The 20,779-nt window shown below is 36.9% G+C and overlaps 1 protein-coding gene across 1 annotated transcript; it reads right to left on the reverse strand.

Moving 5' to 3' along the window:
- Window positions 1–2,772: 2,772 nt before the first annotated feature.
- On the reverse strand, window positions 2,773–16,476 carry LOC134657139 (medium/long-chain-fatty-acid--CoA ligase FadD8-like). The gene is made up of 9 exons (XM_063512691.1): window positions 16,363–16,476; window positions 15,640–15,847; window positions 14,272–14,464; window positions 12,214–12,351; window positions 11,820–11,970; window positions 10,636–10,770; window positions 3,252–3,395; window positions 2,948–3,113; window positions 2,773–2,891 (listed from the first exon to the last, which is right to left on the reverse strand). Exons 1-9 carry the CDS (start codon window positions 16,474–16,476, stop codon window positions 2,773–2,775), a joined length of 1,368 nt encoding a protein of 455 aa, XP_063368761.1.
- Between the last annotated feature and the right edge of the window lie 4,303 nt (window positions 16,477–20,779).

The following is a 20,779-nucleotide window of genomic DNA, read 5'->3' on the forward strand; positions in this document are numbered from 1 at the left end:
GTATATCAGTGAGAGAATAAGGATCAAAGTCTAATGGCGTTCTAACAATTTTAATCTTCTGTCGAAAGATGGCAGTAAATTTACTGTGTCTACATAATTTACTTTGACAATCCGCCTCTATTTCAAATTCTCTTTGGTCGGGGTACTGAGTAGGGCTCTCTTTTTTCCTAATATACTTACTTTACTCTTTGACTTACGCTAAAGCGGTCGTCAAATTTAGGTCTGCATTAGGCTAATATAATATTATATAATTCTATATAATATAATTAGGCTAAAACTTCCTAATATACTTACTTTACTCTTTGGGCTGAGGTGGCTAGTAATACGCAGTTTGCTAGAATTACATTGTTAAAAATTGTATAAAATGTATTTTTTTATTCGGTAGACTGAAATGACAGTTCATAGTATGAACATAAGCATAAAAAAATAGACTTTAGATACTTATTAAAGGAAAAAATTATCTGCTTGTTAAAAAAAATTGAATTTTATTGTTGAAAATCGATATAAAAGTTATCGAATGGAGGAGATGCTCTTCTCCTAGTGAGTATTAAATATTTATTTACTAGGTACTTACTTAATTAACAAGCGATGACTTAAATACGTATAAAACACTATAAGTATTTGTAAATGTATTTATTAGGTACATAAATTAATATAAGTACCAAAATCACACAATAGATGTAATTTGGGGCACCTAACTACGTAAGTTAACTAATGCCTAAAACAAAACGAATTAAACCATATTTATTACAACTTAATTAGTAACACCTTCAGTGATCTTGCATCAAAACTTCAAAATCATTTTTCTTTATAGTTCGTTTTTTTTAGCATTAGAAATAAGGTAAACAATCTTGATGTGTCTCTTAATTGAAAAACACATTTTAAAAATAAGTTACGGTAAATATGTAACAATTATGAATCTAATACGATCTTTTATAGTCTTCTGCTTTCATAAGTAATAGTTATTGATTTTTAAAAAGTATTTTTCAATTAATAGACATGTCAAAATCGCGTACCTTCTTTCAAGTTCTTTCTAATGCTAAAAAAACGACCTATAGACATAACACATCATCTAGGTACGTGAATAATTTCTGAACTTATTTCTAGTGTGGGGCCACAGGGTATTATTAATTGTAAATAAGGTTTTTTTTTTAAATAAATATTATTCTAATTATTTCTGTCCTTTCTTTTCATACTAGCACTTTTCAGTTGCAGCATACTAACTCCCTTATGTAAAAATGTATAATGTACCTAAACTACGTAACTACCTACCTATCTGATAATTCTTGAGTGTATTCTTTTAACTAAATACGTACTACGTTCCAAAAATATATAAATTACAAGTCCTTATTGTCAGTATCTTAGAGGCGTGTTAATAATTTTTTGAAACTTTGGCTTGTAAAAATATTTGTGACCTTGACTGTTCATGATTTAAACAGTTTCATGTGGCAGATTGGACAAAGTTTATTTTATTTCACAAACATTATATATGTTTGCATAAAATGGTACAGTTTAAGACATATGTTGATTTGTCTCAATACTATTTTACCACATTGATGTAGCATAATTTAAAATAAAATATTTACAATAATAAAACTAGCATGCGATGATGCGACACATTTTATCTTACTTTACATCTTATAGTTAATGATTTTTTTCCGTCCTTAACCCTTATCATTTATCATGTATTAATTTGCAAGAATGTACTTAGTTCACAAAACAAGTTCTTACAATATAAAAATGTCCAAAACATTCTGCTTAACAAAGCATGCAAAGAAGGTTTGCACTAAACTTAACAAATTTACAAATAATTTAAAGTAAGATAATACTAATATTATTACACACATGTCAATTACAGAATACCAGAAACAGAAACAAATTAAGTAAGTATTGCAAAATGAAGTAACATTACATAAGTCATTTATTAGAATGTCAATTTTTGACATACATGTCGCCAAGAGCGACTAAAAATTCAAGTGAGTGAAACCGTTGTCGTATAAACAGTTTAAAATATGTCTCAGTTTAATATCGGTCAATTTTTTTATCACGTATAATAGAAATATTAATTCAATAATTGATGGTATCCTGTTATTCCTCATCAGGCACATAATTCAATAATTAAATGGCATTATAATTAAAATTTAAATATTCATTTAGGCTGTAGAAACAATTTTGTTGAAGCCATTTTGTCACGTTTTTCTTAAATACTTAATAGTCCATCAGTGTCGCCCTCTTGACAAGTATCTGGTGTTACCCGTAGTGCTGAGCTGCTGGAACGCACTGATCAACTTCTTTGTGTTGCCGGAGCTCGGCCATTCGGATGTTCCCAATTTTTGGACTTCTAAGACGTACTCGAGAACTTTTCCTCGGGCGACTTTACCTGAGATTGTTCTAGGGAAGTTGTCGACGAAAATGACGCTACTCACTTGTTTGTATGCGGATAGTTTATCTGAAATGTACAAGAATAATCAGTTAGTTAAGCTAATTAGCAATTATTTCATATGAATAATCCTTTCGATCTTCTTCCGTGACATTTATTGACGACATATGAGGTATATATAAGAGGATTTTGTACCTCTATGCTGTATCATATTCATAGTTATCAAATAATTTACGGTATCTTAAAGTAAAGTTACTAATACTAACTAGAGATGATGTCCTTAACGCCCCGGGGCCCGTTTCTCAAAAACTTGTAACTTGTAATACAAGCGGATGTCACTTTTCGACAGCTTTTGTTAGAATGGGAGTTCCAATTGTATTACAAGTTACAAGCTATTGAGAAACGGGCCCCTGCTCTGTAAGTGTCGAGCCGGGCCGTCGCATGGCGCACTCCACGGCGTGTTTGTAATCCTCAGGGTGCGGCATGCCCACCACGCACACGTCCAGCACATCTGGGTGCTGGATCACCAGCCGTGTGACACTTGAGTAGGTGAAAGTTAATACTAACTAGAGATGATGTCCTTAACGGCCTGCTCTGTGAGTGTCGAGCCGGGCCGTCGCATGACGCAAGCGACGGCGTGCTTGTTGTCTTCGGGATGCGGTACGCCCACTACACATACGTCCAGGACATCTGGGTGCTCCTGAATCACATGCTCCAGCTCAAGGGGTGTGATCTGGGAACAAAGTTATACTCATGTTGACTAGATTTTTTGTCATGTCAATCTATCCCACATTAGACCTACGTCACACTGAATAGGTAGGCAAGTGTCATGTGCAAACTTACAAATCAAAATAGTAAAACATGGACTCACAAAATAGTTACGATATCTGAACGAGCTGGATATCCGTTCCACGTAGAAGAAATATCCTTTTTCGTCTCTGTACAGCAAATCTCCAGTTCTTAACCAGCCGTCTGAGATCGCAGCCTGTGTTGCCTCTGGATTATTGAAGTATTCCTACGAAACATAATCAGTTTAGCTTAGAAACGAAAAAAAGCACTTGCAATTCTTGGCTGCTAACTTTCAGAACATCTCTTTTTAATTTAGGTTCGCTCTAATCGTTCGGACAAGTTTTTAGGACTGGCATGTAAATAAATTCAGGTGTGTATGTAAAATCCCCGATCCACTAAGGATTATTGTAGAGACTGTAAGCCCAAATCACCAAACAAATTGAAAAGAATAGATATATCCCACCAAAAACATTTTCATGTAAAATGTTGCCAAGACGAAACCATAAGGCTCGCACTGACAAAAAGTTATCAGATCTCTTGTAGAGCCAAGCTTCTAACTCTACAAACCCTAACTTCACAAACTCTACACCTTAGTCAAAATATGTGGCTTGACCGTTTCGCTACTGTCACATGGACGTAAGGTGAAAAATGTATTCACTATTCATTATTTTTTATAATACAATAGTTCTTGGAGTAACGAAACGGCCAAGCCACATATTTTGACTAAGGTGTAGAGTTTGTGAAGTTAGGGCTTGTAGAGTTAGAAGCTTGGCTCTACAAGAGATCTGATAACTTTTTGTCAGTGCGAGCCTTATGGTTTCGTCTTGGCAACATTTTACATGAAAATGTTTTTGGTGGGATTTCACTTCTTTTTGTAAGTTGCTTCCATCCCCTAATTTAAACGGTTGCACGTGTGATTTAGGGTACTATTAAAAATCCTGAAATACGTACGATCGCGGCATCTTTTATACAATCTGCTTTTTACTGATTCCCCATACAAACTTCAACCCACCTTTTCCCCTAACGCCCTTTTTCACCCCCTTTTCACCCTTACGGGGTGATTTTGGGGTTGAAAACTATTCAATGCCATTCCCCATTACAAAAACTATCTACATACCAAATTTCAACTAAATCGGTTCAGCGGTTATTGATTTCCCATACAAAATTCCACCCCCCTTTTCCCCCCCCCTTAGGGGCAAAAAATTTCAAGTTTTTGAATTATTTTGTTGTTTGTGTACTAATACTATCTTACATACCAAATTTCAGCTTCCTAGGACTTCAGGAAGTACCCTAGAGGTTTTGATGATCAACAGTGAGTGAGTGAGTCAGTGACGAAATTGGGGTTTTTTAGATATGAATAAAATCTTAAGTATAAGAGCTATGCAATTGAAATTTTTTATGTTTAATAAGTCCACTATTGACATCATATCCCGAGAATTTTGTTTATCTGGTATAATCCAAACCCAAGTTATGAGGGTTCAAAAAAACGACGAAGCGCTTCGAGAAAAGGTAGGTAGTGCCCTTGCGCTTCGCTTTGCTCGTCTTGGCGGGGGCACTACCGTGCCCCCAGATTATGGTGGAGATATAGTATAGTAAGGTGTGATGATCTGATGATACTGATGATGGTTTACTTAATTATTTTCTTGGTACTTACTGACAATTTTGGGCCCTTTGTCCAAAGCTCTCCGACCTTGTTGGGTTCTGTGATTACTTGGCCGGTTGTTGTATCTACCAGCTGCAAATTATAATAAGTTACGAAGGGGAAAAGTTGAATCTAGTAAAAACTAGTCTGTATATTCAAAATGGAACGTCAATTTGTGTAGCATAGTCAAAGCATTACAATCTTAATTTTTTAACCCTCTCAAAGACCTCATTAGATGGGACAAATATCTGACCGAGATCTGCTCTAGTAGCACGGTCGCATTTTTATCATTTATCACCATGCCTGTCACGTTCTAACAAGTATGTAAGTGCGAAAGTGACGGGCTTAGTGATAGTGGATAAAAAATGGAACCGTGCTGAGCCCGCTGGGGCTCGGTCTCAGTTTTATCATTCTCGGCCATAAATCGAGCTGTGATATCAGTTTTTGGTCTAGGCAAATTGAGGCGAGATTCTCGGAGCTGATCGAGACTATGCAATAATTCGAGATTTCGAGTTGACTTTGAATTTACCATACGAGTATAGGCCATATAAAAAAAATTTAATTTTTAGGGTTCCGTACCCAAAGGGTAAAAACGGGACCTCACGAACCGTGATAGAAATCACAGTTGAAATCTTCACAGATGATGTATTTCTGTTGCCGCTATAACAACAAATACTAAAAAAAAAGCGGACAAGTGCGAGTCGGACTCGCCCATGAAGGGTTCCGTATTTAGGCGATTTATGACGTATAAAAAAAAACTACTTACTAGATCTCGTTCAAACCAATTTTCGGTGGAAGTTTGCATGGTAATGTACATCATATATTTTTTTTAGTTTTATCATTCTCTTATTTTAGAAGTTACAGGGGGGGGGACACATTTTACCACTTTGGAAGTGTCTCTCGCGCAAACTATTCAGTTTAGAAAAAAATGATATTAGAAACCTCAGTATCATTTTTGAAGACCTATCCATAGATACCCCACACGTATGGGTTTGATGAAAAAAAAATTTTTGAGTTCGAAGTATGGGGAACCCCAAAAATTTATTGTTTTTTTTTCTATTTTTGTGTGAAAATCTTAATGCGGTTCACAGAATACATCTACTTACCAAGTTTCAACAGTATAGTTCTTATAGTTTCGGAGAAAAGTGGCTGTGACATACGGACGGACAGACAGACGGACAGACAGACAGACAGACAGACATGACGAATCTATAAGGGTTCCGTTTTTTGCCATTTGGCTACGGAACCCTAAAAACCGGCCAAGTGCGAGTCGGACTCGCGCACGGAGGGTTCCGCACCATCAACAAAAAATAGAACAAAACAAGCAAAAAAAAAACAAGCAAAAAAACGGTCACCCATCCAAGTACTGACCCCGCCCGACGTTGCTTAACTTTGGTCAAAAATCACGTTTGTTGTACTTGTATGGGAGCCCCACTTAAATCTTTATTTTATTCTGTTTTTAGTATTTGTTGTTATAGCGGCAACAGAAATACATCATCTGTGAAAATTTCAACTGTCTGGCTATCACGGTTCGTGAGATACAGCCTGGTGACAGACGGACGGACGGACGGACGGACGGACGGACGGACGGACGGACGGACGGACAGCGGAGTCTTAGTAATAGGGTCCCGTTTTTACCCTTTGGGTACGGAACCCTAAAAACAGAATAAAATAAAGATTTAAGTGGGGCTCCCATACAACAAACGTGATTTCTGACCGAAGTTAAGCAACGTCGGGCGGGGTCAGTACTTGGATGGGTGACCGTTTTTTTGCTTGTTTTGCTTTATTTTTTGTTGATGGTGCGGAACCCTCCGTGCGCGAGTCCGACTCGCACTTGGCCGGTTTTTTTTATATTTCCAGGGATTGGGACCTAAATTGTTCCAAAAACTCAGAATGACACATAAGTAAGCCCGTTACTAAAGATAGTAATAATTTCTTACTTTTACTGGTCTAATTGGAATCTCTGTTCCACAATTGCCCTGGGGCCCGTTGGGAGCCGGCATCAGAATAGCGCCTAAGCATTCCGTCTGCCCAAATAGGTTCCAAACTTCACCACCTGGTCGCATTTTTGCCTGAAAAATAATAAAATGCGCGATAACATAATGACAATCGGTGGCAATACTTTCGAAAGATAAGATAAATTCGTGTCACGGCGCGATTCGGAAAATGAATAAAAGATTCACTAGATATGAAATAGTAAAGATATGTGACGTTCTACGGCAAAAGGTACTATTGCCCCGGCTGAATATTGGAGCGGCGTTAATGATATCGTAAGCCCCAGCCGCCATAAGGTACCTTTTGCCGTGGAACGTCACATATCTTTACTATTTCATATCTAGTGAATCAGCAATTCATTCAATCGCGCCGTCAATATCCGGGCGCCAATTTTTATTTTATTTTTATTTTATTTATTGGAGAAACAACAGAAGTATGCGACAGGATAATAGCTTACATTGTTAGATACATATAATATTGAGATGAACACTTACTTCCTTAAACGCTCTCACTAAAACATACCTACTTAAAATAAACGGACTTAACTAAAACGTATCTTTACATACAAGTTAACCAAGTGTTGTAGACCATTCTTATGTGAATTATAATATTTATTATTTAGGTTCTAAAATTTAAATTAGAGAAACAAGAAAAATATAGTAAAGTTGAAAATACTGACAACCAATCTGATCAATATATTATTAGGTACAATGACAGCAGAGATACTAGCGATGATGACGACACATCACTGACGGACACTATGATGGCCGTTGAGGATATTGAGTATTTGGTTACGAAATTTGGGCCTAGTGACATTGAATATATCGATGGAAGTAAATTCTTTATTATAAGTGTTACAAATACGACGCAAGGGGGCTCGCAACCCGGCGTTACTGGAGGCGGTGGGAACTGAGAACAAAGCATTAGAGCGCGAGCTGCATCGAGCTGGGACTCTGAACCGTATCCGCTCCAGCAATTCCATACTGTTAAAATGCCCTTTACAGATATTATAGACAGTAATTGCGTCACAGCATTTGCGTCTGGTCTCTAATGACTGCAACTTATAATACTGCAACAGATCAACGTAAGATAGACGTTTCCCTGTCAATCGTCTGTGCAATGCCCGCAAGAACTTTTTTTGAACCATCTCTATTGCATTTGTATATTTTTTATACAGTGGATTCCAGATTACTGAGCCATATTCTAAGTGGGGTCTAATCAGTGATTTATACAGCAGAAGATAACTTGAAGATTTTTTAAAGACCTTTGCTGTTCTCAGAACGAAACCTAGCATTTGATACGCTTTTGAAATAATACGCTCTATGTGCAATTGGAAGTCTAGTTTATCATCGAATAAGATTCCTAGATCACGAGCCGTTGACACTTTTTTGATATTCGCGTTACCTATTTTGTATTTAGAGTTGATAATTCTTTTTTTATTTTTTGTAAAGGTCATCTGCAAGCATTTATCACTTGCTAATTGCAGCTTATTTTTAGAACAGTAATCAAGAAAAACATTTACATCATTTTGAAGTAAATTACTGTCGTCAATAGACTCGACGACTTTAAATATTTTCAGATCGTCGGCGAACATAAGAAAATGGCTATTCTTAAAACATTGTTTGATGTCGTTAATGAACAATGTATACAAGAGTGGGCCTAATATCGATCCCTGGATTACTCCTGATGTGACTAATTTGCGCTGTGATGCAAAGCCATTGACGGCAACAATTTGAGACCTATTAGATAGGTACGAAACGAACCATCGTAGAAGGTTACCGCGGATACCATTGAACGCGAGTTTTTTAAGAAGAAGCAGATGGTCAACCTTATCGAACGCTTTCCTAAAATCAGTAAATATTACATCTACCTGCTGTCTTTTATCCATAGACTCGAACAATAAGTTAGTGTAGGGTAAAAGGTTTGTTATTGTTGATCTGTTTCTCATGAATCCATGTTGCTCCGACAAGATTCAAGAGCAGCAAACACTTGATCACGAACGAGCGCCTCAAATATTTTTGGAATACAGGACTGTACAGAAATCGGGCGGTAGTTAGTTATTTGGGAGCGCGAACCGGATTTGTGAATCGGGGTGACATGAGATACTTTCCACTTCTCAGGGAAAGTTCCTGAATGCAAACATTTATTAAAGATTATATATAGCGGGATCACTAGCGCGGTGGCAGTGTTTTTAATAAAAAATGGGCTTACCTTGTCAGGCCCAGCTCCCTTATTAACATCAATATTTATTAGTTTCTTTAGAATATCTGTTTTGCAAACGTGTAAGTTAGAAATATTTGGTGCGCTTTCTGAAGTTGGGAGAGCTATGAGGTCATTCAATTGTACATTCTCTTTATGCTCAAAGACTGAATAGAAAAACTCTGAAAAGGTATTAGCAATTTGTTTACCTCCAAAAAATGGCCTGTCTTCGTAGAACATTGTAGCAGGATAGCCCGAGGAATTCTTTTTAAGGGATGAGACGTAAGACCAAAAGGATTTTATATTCTGTTTTAAGGATATCTCTGTGTTATGGGTATAGCTGTTGAAACATTCTAAGAGGAGTACTTTGCAACGGGAGCGAAGTAATGCAAATTCACGATAATCAGCTAAAGCCTTATAGGTATTCCACTTACACCATACCTTCATTTTCCTTTTAAGGGCATTTATAAGCGCCGGAGAAAACCATTTTGGATACTTAGACACTTTGATTTTTTTTAAGGGTACACAGTCGTCAATAATATTAAAGATTAAGCAATAAAAGCGCTCAACGGCCTCGTTAGGTTGTAATTTAATTAGTTCTAATTCCCAGTTAACTCTATTCAACTCCGTGGATATACGCGAGTAGTCAGCTTTTCTGAAATTATACGAAGGTAAACAATTTAAAGGGATAGGTGGGGGTGACTCTAAGTCGATATCGAATTGGACAGCTGGGTGATGCCTATCAATGTTCGATAGTACAGTATCCGGAAGTGAGACCTCACATTTATCATCATAGAAGATTAAATCTAAAATTGTAGCAATCATTATAATATAAAGATATGTACCTACAATTTTTTATAGCCTGTCTAATTTTCTAAGATCAAGTACGCCATAGTAATACTATTTATGATTTGATCTTTTTTTTATACGACCATGAAGATCGAATTGCATGCGAAATGAAGACAAGTGAAAGTCGTGCGTGAGATACAATATTTTATTTTCAGACCATGTCCATAGTGTTAGTGTACATTCCCTTAATCGTAACCAAACCAAAACTTGTGCCAAAACCAGTAAAACCATAAAAACCAGTTCATAAGCATAACACATTATTATATTAGAATAGACCTCAAGGTCAGAATAAAGTAATTTTATTTATATATTTAAAAAAAAAATCACAGTAAAAAATACACAGTGACAAAAGGCGGACTTAACGCCACACGGAATTCTCTACCAATCAACCTTTAAATTTGTAATTAGGATGGTAAAGTTAAGCCGTAAATGCCGAATGGATTCTACCTACGTACCAAAATTATTTTAGGAAAAATTCAACGTCGTGTCGTATCAGGCTGCCAGAGAGAAGGCAGAGGACTGTCAAATGTGGAAATTGCTCCACCGACAAGTGTCATAGGGTACCATTCTATTTCTGACCACAGCTGCACTACTGGTACTGAACGCATCGCCGTTACTGTCAATTTCCATAGTAAAATGAACAGTAGTGCAGCTGCGGTTGGAAATGGACTGTCACCTTTACTCTTAAATATATGAGGATGATAATAATTACGTATATTTGCTTATCAATATTATCTAGCTTATACCGAAATTCCAAGGTTCACTCTCAGTGGCAACTTACCTTCAGTTGGTTAAGGGTTACAGGGTTCATGGCAAATGCTGTGACGACGAGCCTCTTAAAGCACGTCAAATCGCAATGTTTCTCGTGTTTCAAGATTTCATTAATTACTAGCGGGGTTGATATGGCGGCAACTGGCTGAAAAATAAAGAGCTGATAAGTACATTCCACAAATTTGTATATTTATCAATCAATCAAAATTTTTATTTCAGGCAAAAACCCCATAGATACAAAAATAAAATAACAATGTCACATCAAAATTAATAAATAAACTTTAAAAAATATAATTATGTCAACATTTTAAAATGTATGTAAAAAACCGGCCAAGTGCGAGTCGGACTCGCGCACGGAAGGTTCCACACCATCAACAAAAAAAATAGAGCAAAACAAGCAAAAAAACGGTCACGCATTCAAGTACTGACCCCGTCCGACGTTGCTTAACTTCGGTCAAAAATCACGTTTGTTGTATGGGAGCCCCACTTAAATCTTTATTTTATTCTGTTTTTAATATTTGTTGTCATAGCGGCAACAGAAATACATCATCTGTGAAAATTTCAACTGTCTAGCTATCACGGTTCGTGAGATACAGCCTGGTGACAGACGGACGGACGGACGGACGGACAGCGGAGTCTTAGTAATAGGGTCCCGTTTTTACCCTTTGGGTACGGAACCCTAAAAATTATTACAAATCACCATGACTTTTAATTAAAAGACTCCTAAGGCTAGACATGAACTACATGAAGACACGATGGTGGGGTAAGTATAAGACATGGGTAAAAATAAGACAAAGATTTTAATACTCAACACTTATTCCTATTCCGTTTAAAAAGAAGTCCACACTCAGTAAGGCTTGGAGCGCACTTTCAGTCAACGTTAAAGTGAGGCTATACTAAGATTAGCAAGAACTTGCATACAATTTACGTTACATTGCCGACTACTAAGGTAAAATCAAAAGTTTGATCAGATACCGCAATGTAATGAAATTTGCATGCAAGTTCTTGCTAGTATAAACCTCGCTGCGTTGTGGAGTAAACATAATCACAATACGGATAAAAATGTTTTTATAAGATGTTATTTTAGCCAAGTGATCAAATTAAACGGTAAGTTCTAATGCAACACCGCTCATTTCATCAAAAATCCGTTCAACCTTACCCCATCTGGCTTCTAATTTATGTAGGTAATATTACCTTGTATTTGTTAATGATTTCGATAATATGCTCCACGGTAACGGGCGTCGAGGACTGCAACTTGATTTGGTTTGCACTGATCGTACACAATGTCGCTAAGTATGAAGATACCCACTGCACACTCGGCAGAAGCATAAGCGGTGCCATTTCTCTAAAAATAAAAATAAAAATTTAATTACCAGAATAATAATCATAACCTGGAGCCACCCCACACTTGCGTCTTCCGAGCGTCGGCGTCTAGTCGGCGCTATGGAATAGCGTCGCTGACTCGCTGCGCTGTTGCGCCAACGTTGCGTCGCGCAGCAGCCATCCATAAAGTTGACTAGACGCTGACGCTCGAGAGACGCTAGTCCGGGTGGCCCTATTTGACGAATTTCTGCCTCAAGATGCCTACTTGTCTTTTATAGCCGAGTTGATTTTGATCATGGTGATAATGTCAGAGTGCTTGAAGGCTGCGACCTTGGGTAGTCCCGTGGTGCCGCTGGTTAGGACGAGCCACGCGTACACCTTGCTCGTGTCAATGGTGGCCACTCTGAAACATTTCGAGGTATTACTTACTATACATATACGAGGTACGACTATAGGTACTAGTTTAAAGGCTCTTCTATGTACGATTGATTTGTTTTATTTAAACTACTTAAGACTTTAGAGTAGATTTGTTTGGGGCTGTTTGTAGTAGTAGTAGGTATAAAAACTTAGTTAAATGGTAATCTTAATGTAAAACCTGTAATAAAAACTCTTCTATTATTTTATGTCCACACAACAATATGTATAATTACGCCACGTTCAAAGTTTCTAAAACAAATAAATAATTCTTCACATGTGATACGCAATTAAAAAAAATAAGCAATACCTACACTGTATGAGATTGCGCATTAAGGAAATCCCTAGAACAAAATAATACGTCTTGTATGTAGACATAATAGTACATTACGATACAAGTGCGAAAAGTAGGAAATTCGCAACGAGTGGCGATAAATTGAAACACGACCGGAGTGTTTTAAATCCACACAAGTTGCGAATTACCTTTTCGCACGTGTATTGTACAACGTTTTACAGTAGGTACCTACATAGGTATGGCCCATTACATTTTCGACATACGCACGTATTGTGGCACGCCCTAGGGCGGGCGGTGAAATAACACCACAATAATAAGTCGTTTCGGTTTTTCAAAGGAATTAGGTATTTAAGCAAATAAAATCTTATCGTTAAATATTCCAGATTATCTCTGACTTTGATTAATTAACATAATGATTTACCTATTAACCTATTACTATAGGTACCTACCAAATAATAGTAAATATCTGGGAAACCGAGCTTTGTTCGGAAAACATATAAAAACTCAAAAATGAGACCTGCCAGCCTATTATGGATAGCTTTATCCATCTTTATCCACGTGATAAAATAACTGTCACTGTTTAACACCGTGGGAAAGAAAGTGACGGACACCGTTTTATCACGCTGTCACGTAGACAAGAACGACCATCATATCCGTACAGATCGATTTTTCGCGCCCGAAAACCCCGCATATAGCAAATTACATCGAAGTCGTTAGAGTTAGCCATTTCCGAGGTCCCCGAAATATATAATATAACATATTTTATAAACAAGAACTGCTCCTTTAAAGTTATAAGATTTAGTGTATAACTAGCCTTATGAACCAATTTTGCATGTAGTTATACAATGTTATATAATAATAAACCATGGTTCATTATTTTGTAAGTGGGTTGTTTTGCTGTTTTTGCACATGCAGTGTAGTTTTTCCTCAGTCACGAACGTTGGAAAGGGTTCGAAACGTCGGGATGTAGTATAAATTCAATATACGCGCTATAATCCGTTTTAATAGTTTTATTTCATGAGTTACTATCGCGGTAACCGTAGACAATAGGTATCAGTTTAGTGTTAATAAAGAGTGCCACAAAAAATGTGCGCGTACACGAATTTTTGTTCAAATTATTGTTTGTTTTTGTTACAACCACTCCCTGATTAATTATGTTGATATTTTGTATGTTATTTTTAAGTTAATCTTATTTGAATTATTTTTAAGTTATTATTTATTAAGTTAAGTGCTCACGCCGGAAAAACGCCAGTCATTTTGAAAACATTAGGACCTTGTTCCGTACAACACCGACTTCTTTGAACCAATGTGAACAATTAAATATGCCCTAATGACATCCCTAGACCGTAAACGAACATTTTCGACTCGTAAATGGATCCTAAAATTATGATTTGTTTTCAACGACAGGCGTTTTTCCGAGCCTTGATTATAAAATTTATTCTAAAACTAAAAACAGTCAATTATGGCTGCGATGCAGTTCGCAACCCCACAGCTTCATAGAGCTGGCCGCGAAAACGCCAGAACTAGACACTCATCGGCCAAAACTCCTCCTTGGTGAAGGTCGCTTGGTGAATAATATTATCATCTTTCGATAATGATGATTGATGAACCAACCTGAATTCGCTGTCCGGAGCACCATCATCATACGTTCTTATAAATTTGGCCAAAGATCTGTCGCTGTCGCCGAATGTGATAATCCTTGTATCTAGTCCAAGGTCGTTGATAACTTTTTCATATTCTTCCACGAGACCCACTTCGACAAACGTCACTTTTGGATTAGTTATTTCAAATAGCCTCTTTACTTCATCTGTATAAAATACAATTAAAAACATAGAACATATATTTTTCACCTCAGCAGCTCGAACAAGGGTACTTTGCTACTTAAAAACAGTGAGCAAAATCGCATTTTGCTCACTACGTGAGACAAAATGAGCAAAATGCGATTTTGCTCACCCAAAGTAGCAAAGTACCCTTGTTCGAGCTGCTCAGGTGAAAATTTTATTGTTGGTATCAGGGATGTTGCGGATGCCGATTTTTTGACATCCGCGGATGCGGATGCGGATGCGGATTTTTAAAGGCTCACATCCGCGGATGCGGATGCGGATGCGGATGTCAAGATAGTACCATAAAAAACGTCAAATATTACATTTTAGTAATTTTTATTTCAAAAAACCGGCCAAGTGCGAGTTGGACTCGCATTCCAAGGGCTCCGTACAATAAGTCCCACTCACGCTTGACTGCTCATTTCTAATAGGTTTTTTGGTTAATGACTAAATTACCTAGCAGTCTAGCACTTACGCCGATGCTAAGACGTTCCTGTACCGACCTGTTCCACATCCGCATCCGCATTACATCCGCATCGATTTTATGCGGATGCGGATGCGGATGCGGATGTTGAAAATAATGCGGAAGTTCCGCGGTTGCGGATGCGGATGCGGATATTCGCAACATCCCTGGTTGGTATATCTTAAGAAAACATGAGTGAATAGAGGTAAGTGATGAAGAAGGAATACATTTTTCGGGTTCTCTAATATGTTCTCACTGCTGAGGTGAAAAGTTTTGTGAACTACACGAGATCAAAGTTATTTACATCTCGTGCGCTTTTGAGTCCCTTACTACGCTCAAGATTCTAAATTAGATTAGATAGAATCTTTCGCTTGCACGGGACTCAAAATAAGCACTCGAAGAAATATCAAACTTTGATCTCTTGTTGTACAAATAACTATTGAAAAAATGAATTTAACTAACCTCGTAGTAAGAAAGTTGCCGTGATTTTTTCCTTTATATCGAAATTATTAAATGTGCTAATCTATGAAAAATAGATAACTTTTGATTTGATTCGGAAGATAAGATGGCCTTGCTAACTTTATAATGCCTTTATACCTATAATATCACCAATTATTTTACTTTCACCAGTTATATCACAAAAATTCTGTGAGTTATGTAACATAGGTACTATCTTAATCTACAAAATATTCTTACCGTATCTATAGGACGGGTCGATTCCCATAATTGGATGTCCATTAAAGTATCCAGCATAGAAAGGGATGTGCACATCGAGATGATTGATGCCAGAGACGGCGATCACGTCACCCGGCTTAAAACCGGCGTTCCTCAGACATTTCGCCAATTGTACGGAACGGGACTTCACCGATGATTTATTTTCAACTTCGCCAGTCCCCGCGTCGATCTGAGTACAACATATTCACTATAACACTATGACGGCAATACAGACAAGAAAAGTGGATTGTAGAACTGAGGAACCTGATTAATTTAAATAATTATTCCGGAATCTGTCCTTGACATCTATCAGAAAGGTCCCTATTACAACGTAATAATTAAATTACCCAACTCTTTCAAAACAATAGGAAAACCCAATATTTTTATAAACTATTTAAAATCATTCTTAGTGGAGAAATGTTATTATGCAGTATCAGAGTTTATGAACGATGATACTTGAAATTTAGCTTCTAACAAACGACCTAGTTATATTATGACCGCTAAAAACGAACTAAAGTGAGTATTGTATAAGAACTCATTTATTATATAATAAGTGGTATAAAAACTAAAACTAACTACAATTAAAATAACTAAAATTCAAAATTCAAAATTTCTATCAAAATTTTGAGCCCTTGGTAGGGTGCCCATCACGCAGGCAGCGTTCATTGTATAAGTATAAGGTCTTTGCACTGAAAATGTTCCTACCTGCCAAACAAAATCTTCAGGTTTATTAAAGAAATCCAGAACCAAATGTCCAACGTGGTAGGAATCAGCGGCCGCTGCTCCATTTGTCGTAACAATGCCGTTTTGCAACTGCATGTTTTAACAGGTAATTATTTTACAAAGGCAATATCTTAAAATTATAATCTCAACGACCTAAACGTAATTACCAAATTGATTATATATCACCAGCTTTTATAAGATTTTGAAATCAGTGCTTGTTATGGTGTAAGTTGATAAGATAGAGCGAAGAATGCTGCCAATTTTTTGTAGGAGTATTTTTTATTTATTTAGGCCAACAAGAAGATATAGAGGGAAATGCTTCGAACACTTTTTTTGACTCCATAACTTTGTTTGGACTAGTTAGGAGGTAGAGGGAGGTCCCCGGCCATGAAGGGGCCATTTTTCGGTTGTTCACGTATATCTTGGAAACTTTGTATCTTAGCGACATGACTACTTGCACAAAACGAAAGCTGATTAAATTATCTACAAGTTTTCCTCTACGTATTGGCTTCGGCTCCGCGCACCCAACGGTCCGGAACGCCATTGTTCCGTAATGGGAAATACAGGTTAATCAATTCATAACCTACCTGCTGACTAATATTAATTCTTACGTTACTCCGACTACTTATAGTTTTTTTTTATGAAAGCATAATATCTTTCCTCTCATAAATTGCACATTAATACCATTTAACCGATAGATGATTAGATTAATGTTATTTATAATATTAAAAACAGTCAGCCAGTCTGTCAGGGTGATTTAAACAAAAAAATTGAATTTTGGTTAACGTAAGTAAGAATGTAAGAATAATAAAATGGCTTTGATCATTATCCGATACAAATGATTTAAAGCAATACCTATTATTGGTACCACACATATCTGACTAAATATGACATGATTTTGATAACTATCAGACTTTGAGATATGGATTTTTCATTTGGACATTTAGATTGTAGATACGAGTATCTTTTGTTTAAGTATCTTAAAATATATAAACAGACATAGGAATCCGTGGGGCAAATTTTCTTGACAGGTAGGGACTTCCTATGTCTATAAAATCAATTATCGTTGCTCGTTCTATACTAGTGATCACTCAATGGTTTACTTGTAAAAATGTTTTTATTAAAAGTGTAAAAATAAAATAAAATAATAACTCAATTCCCTTTGATTGATAATCAATCAATAAAGAGGTTGAGATAATATTGACAATTTCATAGTGCAATAAGTATTACGCCCTACCTTTATATAACCTAGCGATTATTTAAAATATGCTATGTGTGAATTTCATACTTGTCTTCAAAACAATAGTTACAAAAAACACACAATGTTGGGGGCGATCACTAGTACATAGAACGAACATCGATAATTGAGTTTATCGATATAGGAACTCCCGACCTATCAAGAAAATTTGCTCCACGGATTCCTATGTCTGTTTATAAAACATTTGGAACTGAGTTAGCCACTTGGAGATGGGGACTAGAATCGAGTAATATCATTCAAATCCTTCAAACCGTTCGAATATTAAACGTTTATTTGGCCAAATGTATGATTCACTTAAATCACAAAAGACTTGCCCTTTTGACCGAGTTGATGACCACCTCAAAAGAGGCTTAATATGGATTTTGAATTGATTTTTACACATCAGCATATGGCACCGATTTCAAACATTTATTATGCGAACATAAACATAATATACCTAGGTCCTGTAACATTTGTAACACGGGATTTTAATGATAAAGATGGTGGTGTGTTCTTAGTTATAATAATAACAACCTTTAAACGAGGAATGCTTGTATATTTATATTTATTAACGGCTCTAACGATTTCGATGTGCTATATGGGGGTTTTCGAAAGCAAAAAATCGATCTAGCTAGGATTTATCTCTGGGAAAACGCGCATTTTTGAGTTTTTATATGTTTTCCGAGCTAAGCTCGGTCTCCCAGATATTAATAATTACATTGGTAGGCGTGATACACTCCTTCAATACAGTCAACATTGCAACATTAACGTCTAGAAGGATTATTTGACAATTCACACTACAATGACGACATATCATCGCTATACTTACTCAACCTCATATCTGCAACAATCATTTGATGGAAATGTCGCTTTTCTTTCATTCGGAATACGGGTGTTTTTGTCATCAAATGAGTGTTGCAGATACGAGGTTGAGTAAGTATAGCGGCGATATGCCTACATAATTTGTTTACCTATCAGTGTGTAGATTCTAATCAAGGCTACGTCAAATAATCAGTCAGTAACGTGGTTTCTATATGAGATAATCTGAACATAATTACAAAAACAAACCGCATTATAAAAGCATTCTCTGGCTAATATAATTATAGTAGAAATGAGGGAATGCCGCCAGTCTTAGGTTTACGGACATTACGGTGGATTACGTTTAAAAAAGAGTGTTTCACCACAGTTGACTCATCAACATAGAGCCGAAACTACACATGCTGGAAGCTGAATATTGAACACTAGGTTGCATTTATAAAGTGTACAAGAGCTAAAAAGCTATTTTGAAAAATTCAACCCCTAAGGGGGTTAAAAAGGGGATGAAAGTTTGTATGGGGTGTAAAAACCTACCGTGGAATGGGGTTACTTTGATAAATTTCAAAATTAATATTTATTTCTCCCCGAATATGGAATCTAAAAATAAATTAAAAAAATGACAATATCGGTTTTTGCTCCTCTATTGATTTTACCAATTATATTTTATTAAATACTAATGTGTCCTTTGAAAAAAATTCTAAAGTGGTGATCTACTTTAAACTTAATTTGGGGTTACTTTGATACCCCCCTTTTTTCGACGGAATTCGATAGTAACCCCTATAGGGACTAAAACTTCAAAACACTACAAAAATATCCGTTCGCAGGTTTAGGATTTATAAGGATTTTATTGCCTTTGATAAAGAGAAAAAAAGTTAGCTTAGAAAAAATCTACTTTATTGCAAACAGATATTTAACTTATTTAAGGTAAGAAGCATAATTGAACAATAGAAACCTATCAAAATGTATTAACAATATGTAATAACAATACGATGATGTACGGATGCTTGGCGTATCGACGGACGCCTTCGACCACTTCTGTCACAGCCCGGTTTAAAACTTTTTCAGAGTAGTTCCTATATGCTCAGGCATTATTCTAAAACAATAATACAAAAAAAAACAGTTAAAAAACCTTCAATATCTAAGCAATCTAAAAAACTATAGGTATGTAGTCGGTATAGGGATCAGTGATCAAAGTAAACCCTTATATGCTTTTTGTTAAGCGAATGGAGAATAGTCATTGACGTATATCTCAGGACTGACCTTACGGGCAACAAGAATGGTGCATGAATGGAGACAGTACAGCGGTGTGACATCGCTACAACCCGATTGGTAGACGAGTTCGCATCACGCGCCACTGGTACTTGATGGAGTTCAACTGCGGAGAGTCTACGAGGTTAAATACCTAGGCCACATTCTGCTGTCTAGTTTGAAAGACCACAGGGACGTTGAAAGGCAAAGACGAGCTATTGCAGTACGAGCGAACATGCTAGCCAGAACATTCGCCAAATGCAGCGACGACGTGAAACGGCAGCTATTCCTGAGTTTTTGTACTTGCGTGTACACAGTGGAGTTGTGGTCGGATTACACCTGTGCAGCAGTGGGAGACATGCGCGCACAGTATAATAACGCCTGGCGGGCGCTGTTCTGGCTGCCGCGCTGTTGCAGCGCGAGCGCCATGTTCGCGGAGGGTCGCGCACCGGGCTGGGCCGCGCTGCTAAGAGCGAGGAGTGCCGCCGCCAGAAGGGCGATATATGCATCCTCCAACACGCTGCTGTCCGCAGTGAGGGAGTGGGACGGAAGCCCGCTTCATGAGCGCTGGAGGACCTACCACAAACCTGTCACCATGAGGTCGGTGTGACACGCCCCTAGGTCTAGTTAATGTTAAGTTTTAATTAGTATTTAAGTATTCATTGTAGATTTTAGTTTAATAAGTTATAAAATAGTATAAGTCAAAATAATTAATTATATGTCAATACAAAGTGTGTGTGTGTGTGTCAGTTTAATAGTATATTTCTATTGTAACATATGGAAACTATATATGGAAATAAATCATTTCATTTCATTATAATCAATTCGGGAATAATCTTTAGGTTGTTGAAATTATCATTTTAAGATATTGCCTTTGTAAAATTATTACCCGTAGAAACATGCAGTTACGAAACGGCATTGTTACGGCAAATGGAGCAACGACCGCTGATTCCCACCACATTGGACATTTGGTCCTGGATTTCTTCAATAAACCTGAAGATTTTGTTTGGCAGGTAAGGTAGGAATTTTTTTTGGCAACAGGTTTTAGCGGTCATATAACTAGAATATAATTATGATGAGCAGAGGTGTCCGGAAAAA

The sequence above is a fragment of the Cydia amplana genome, chromosome 19, assembly GCF_948474715.1.
Source record: "Cydia amplana chromosome 19, ilCydAmpl1.1, whole genome shotgun sequence".
NCBI lineage: Eukaryota > Metazoa > Arthropoda > Insecta > Lepidoptera > Tortricidae > Cydia > Cydia amplana.

Bases quoted from the DNA above. Each gene is read 5' to 3' on its own strand.
- LOC134657139 (XM_063512691.1), bottom strand. From the start codon at position 16,476: ATGCAGTTGCAAAACGGCATTGTTACGACAAATGGAGCAGCGGCCGCT. The intron at 12,352-14,271 runs GTTGGTTCATCA...GAAATGTTTCAG, and splicing joins GCTCCGGACAGCGAATTCAG to AGTGGCCACCATTGACACGA. The intron at 3,396-10,635 runs GTAAGTTGCCAC...TATGTTTCGTAG, and splicing joins TAACCCTTAACCAACTGAAG to GAATACTTCAATAATCCAGA.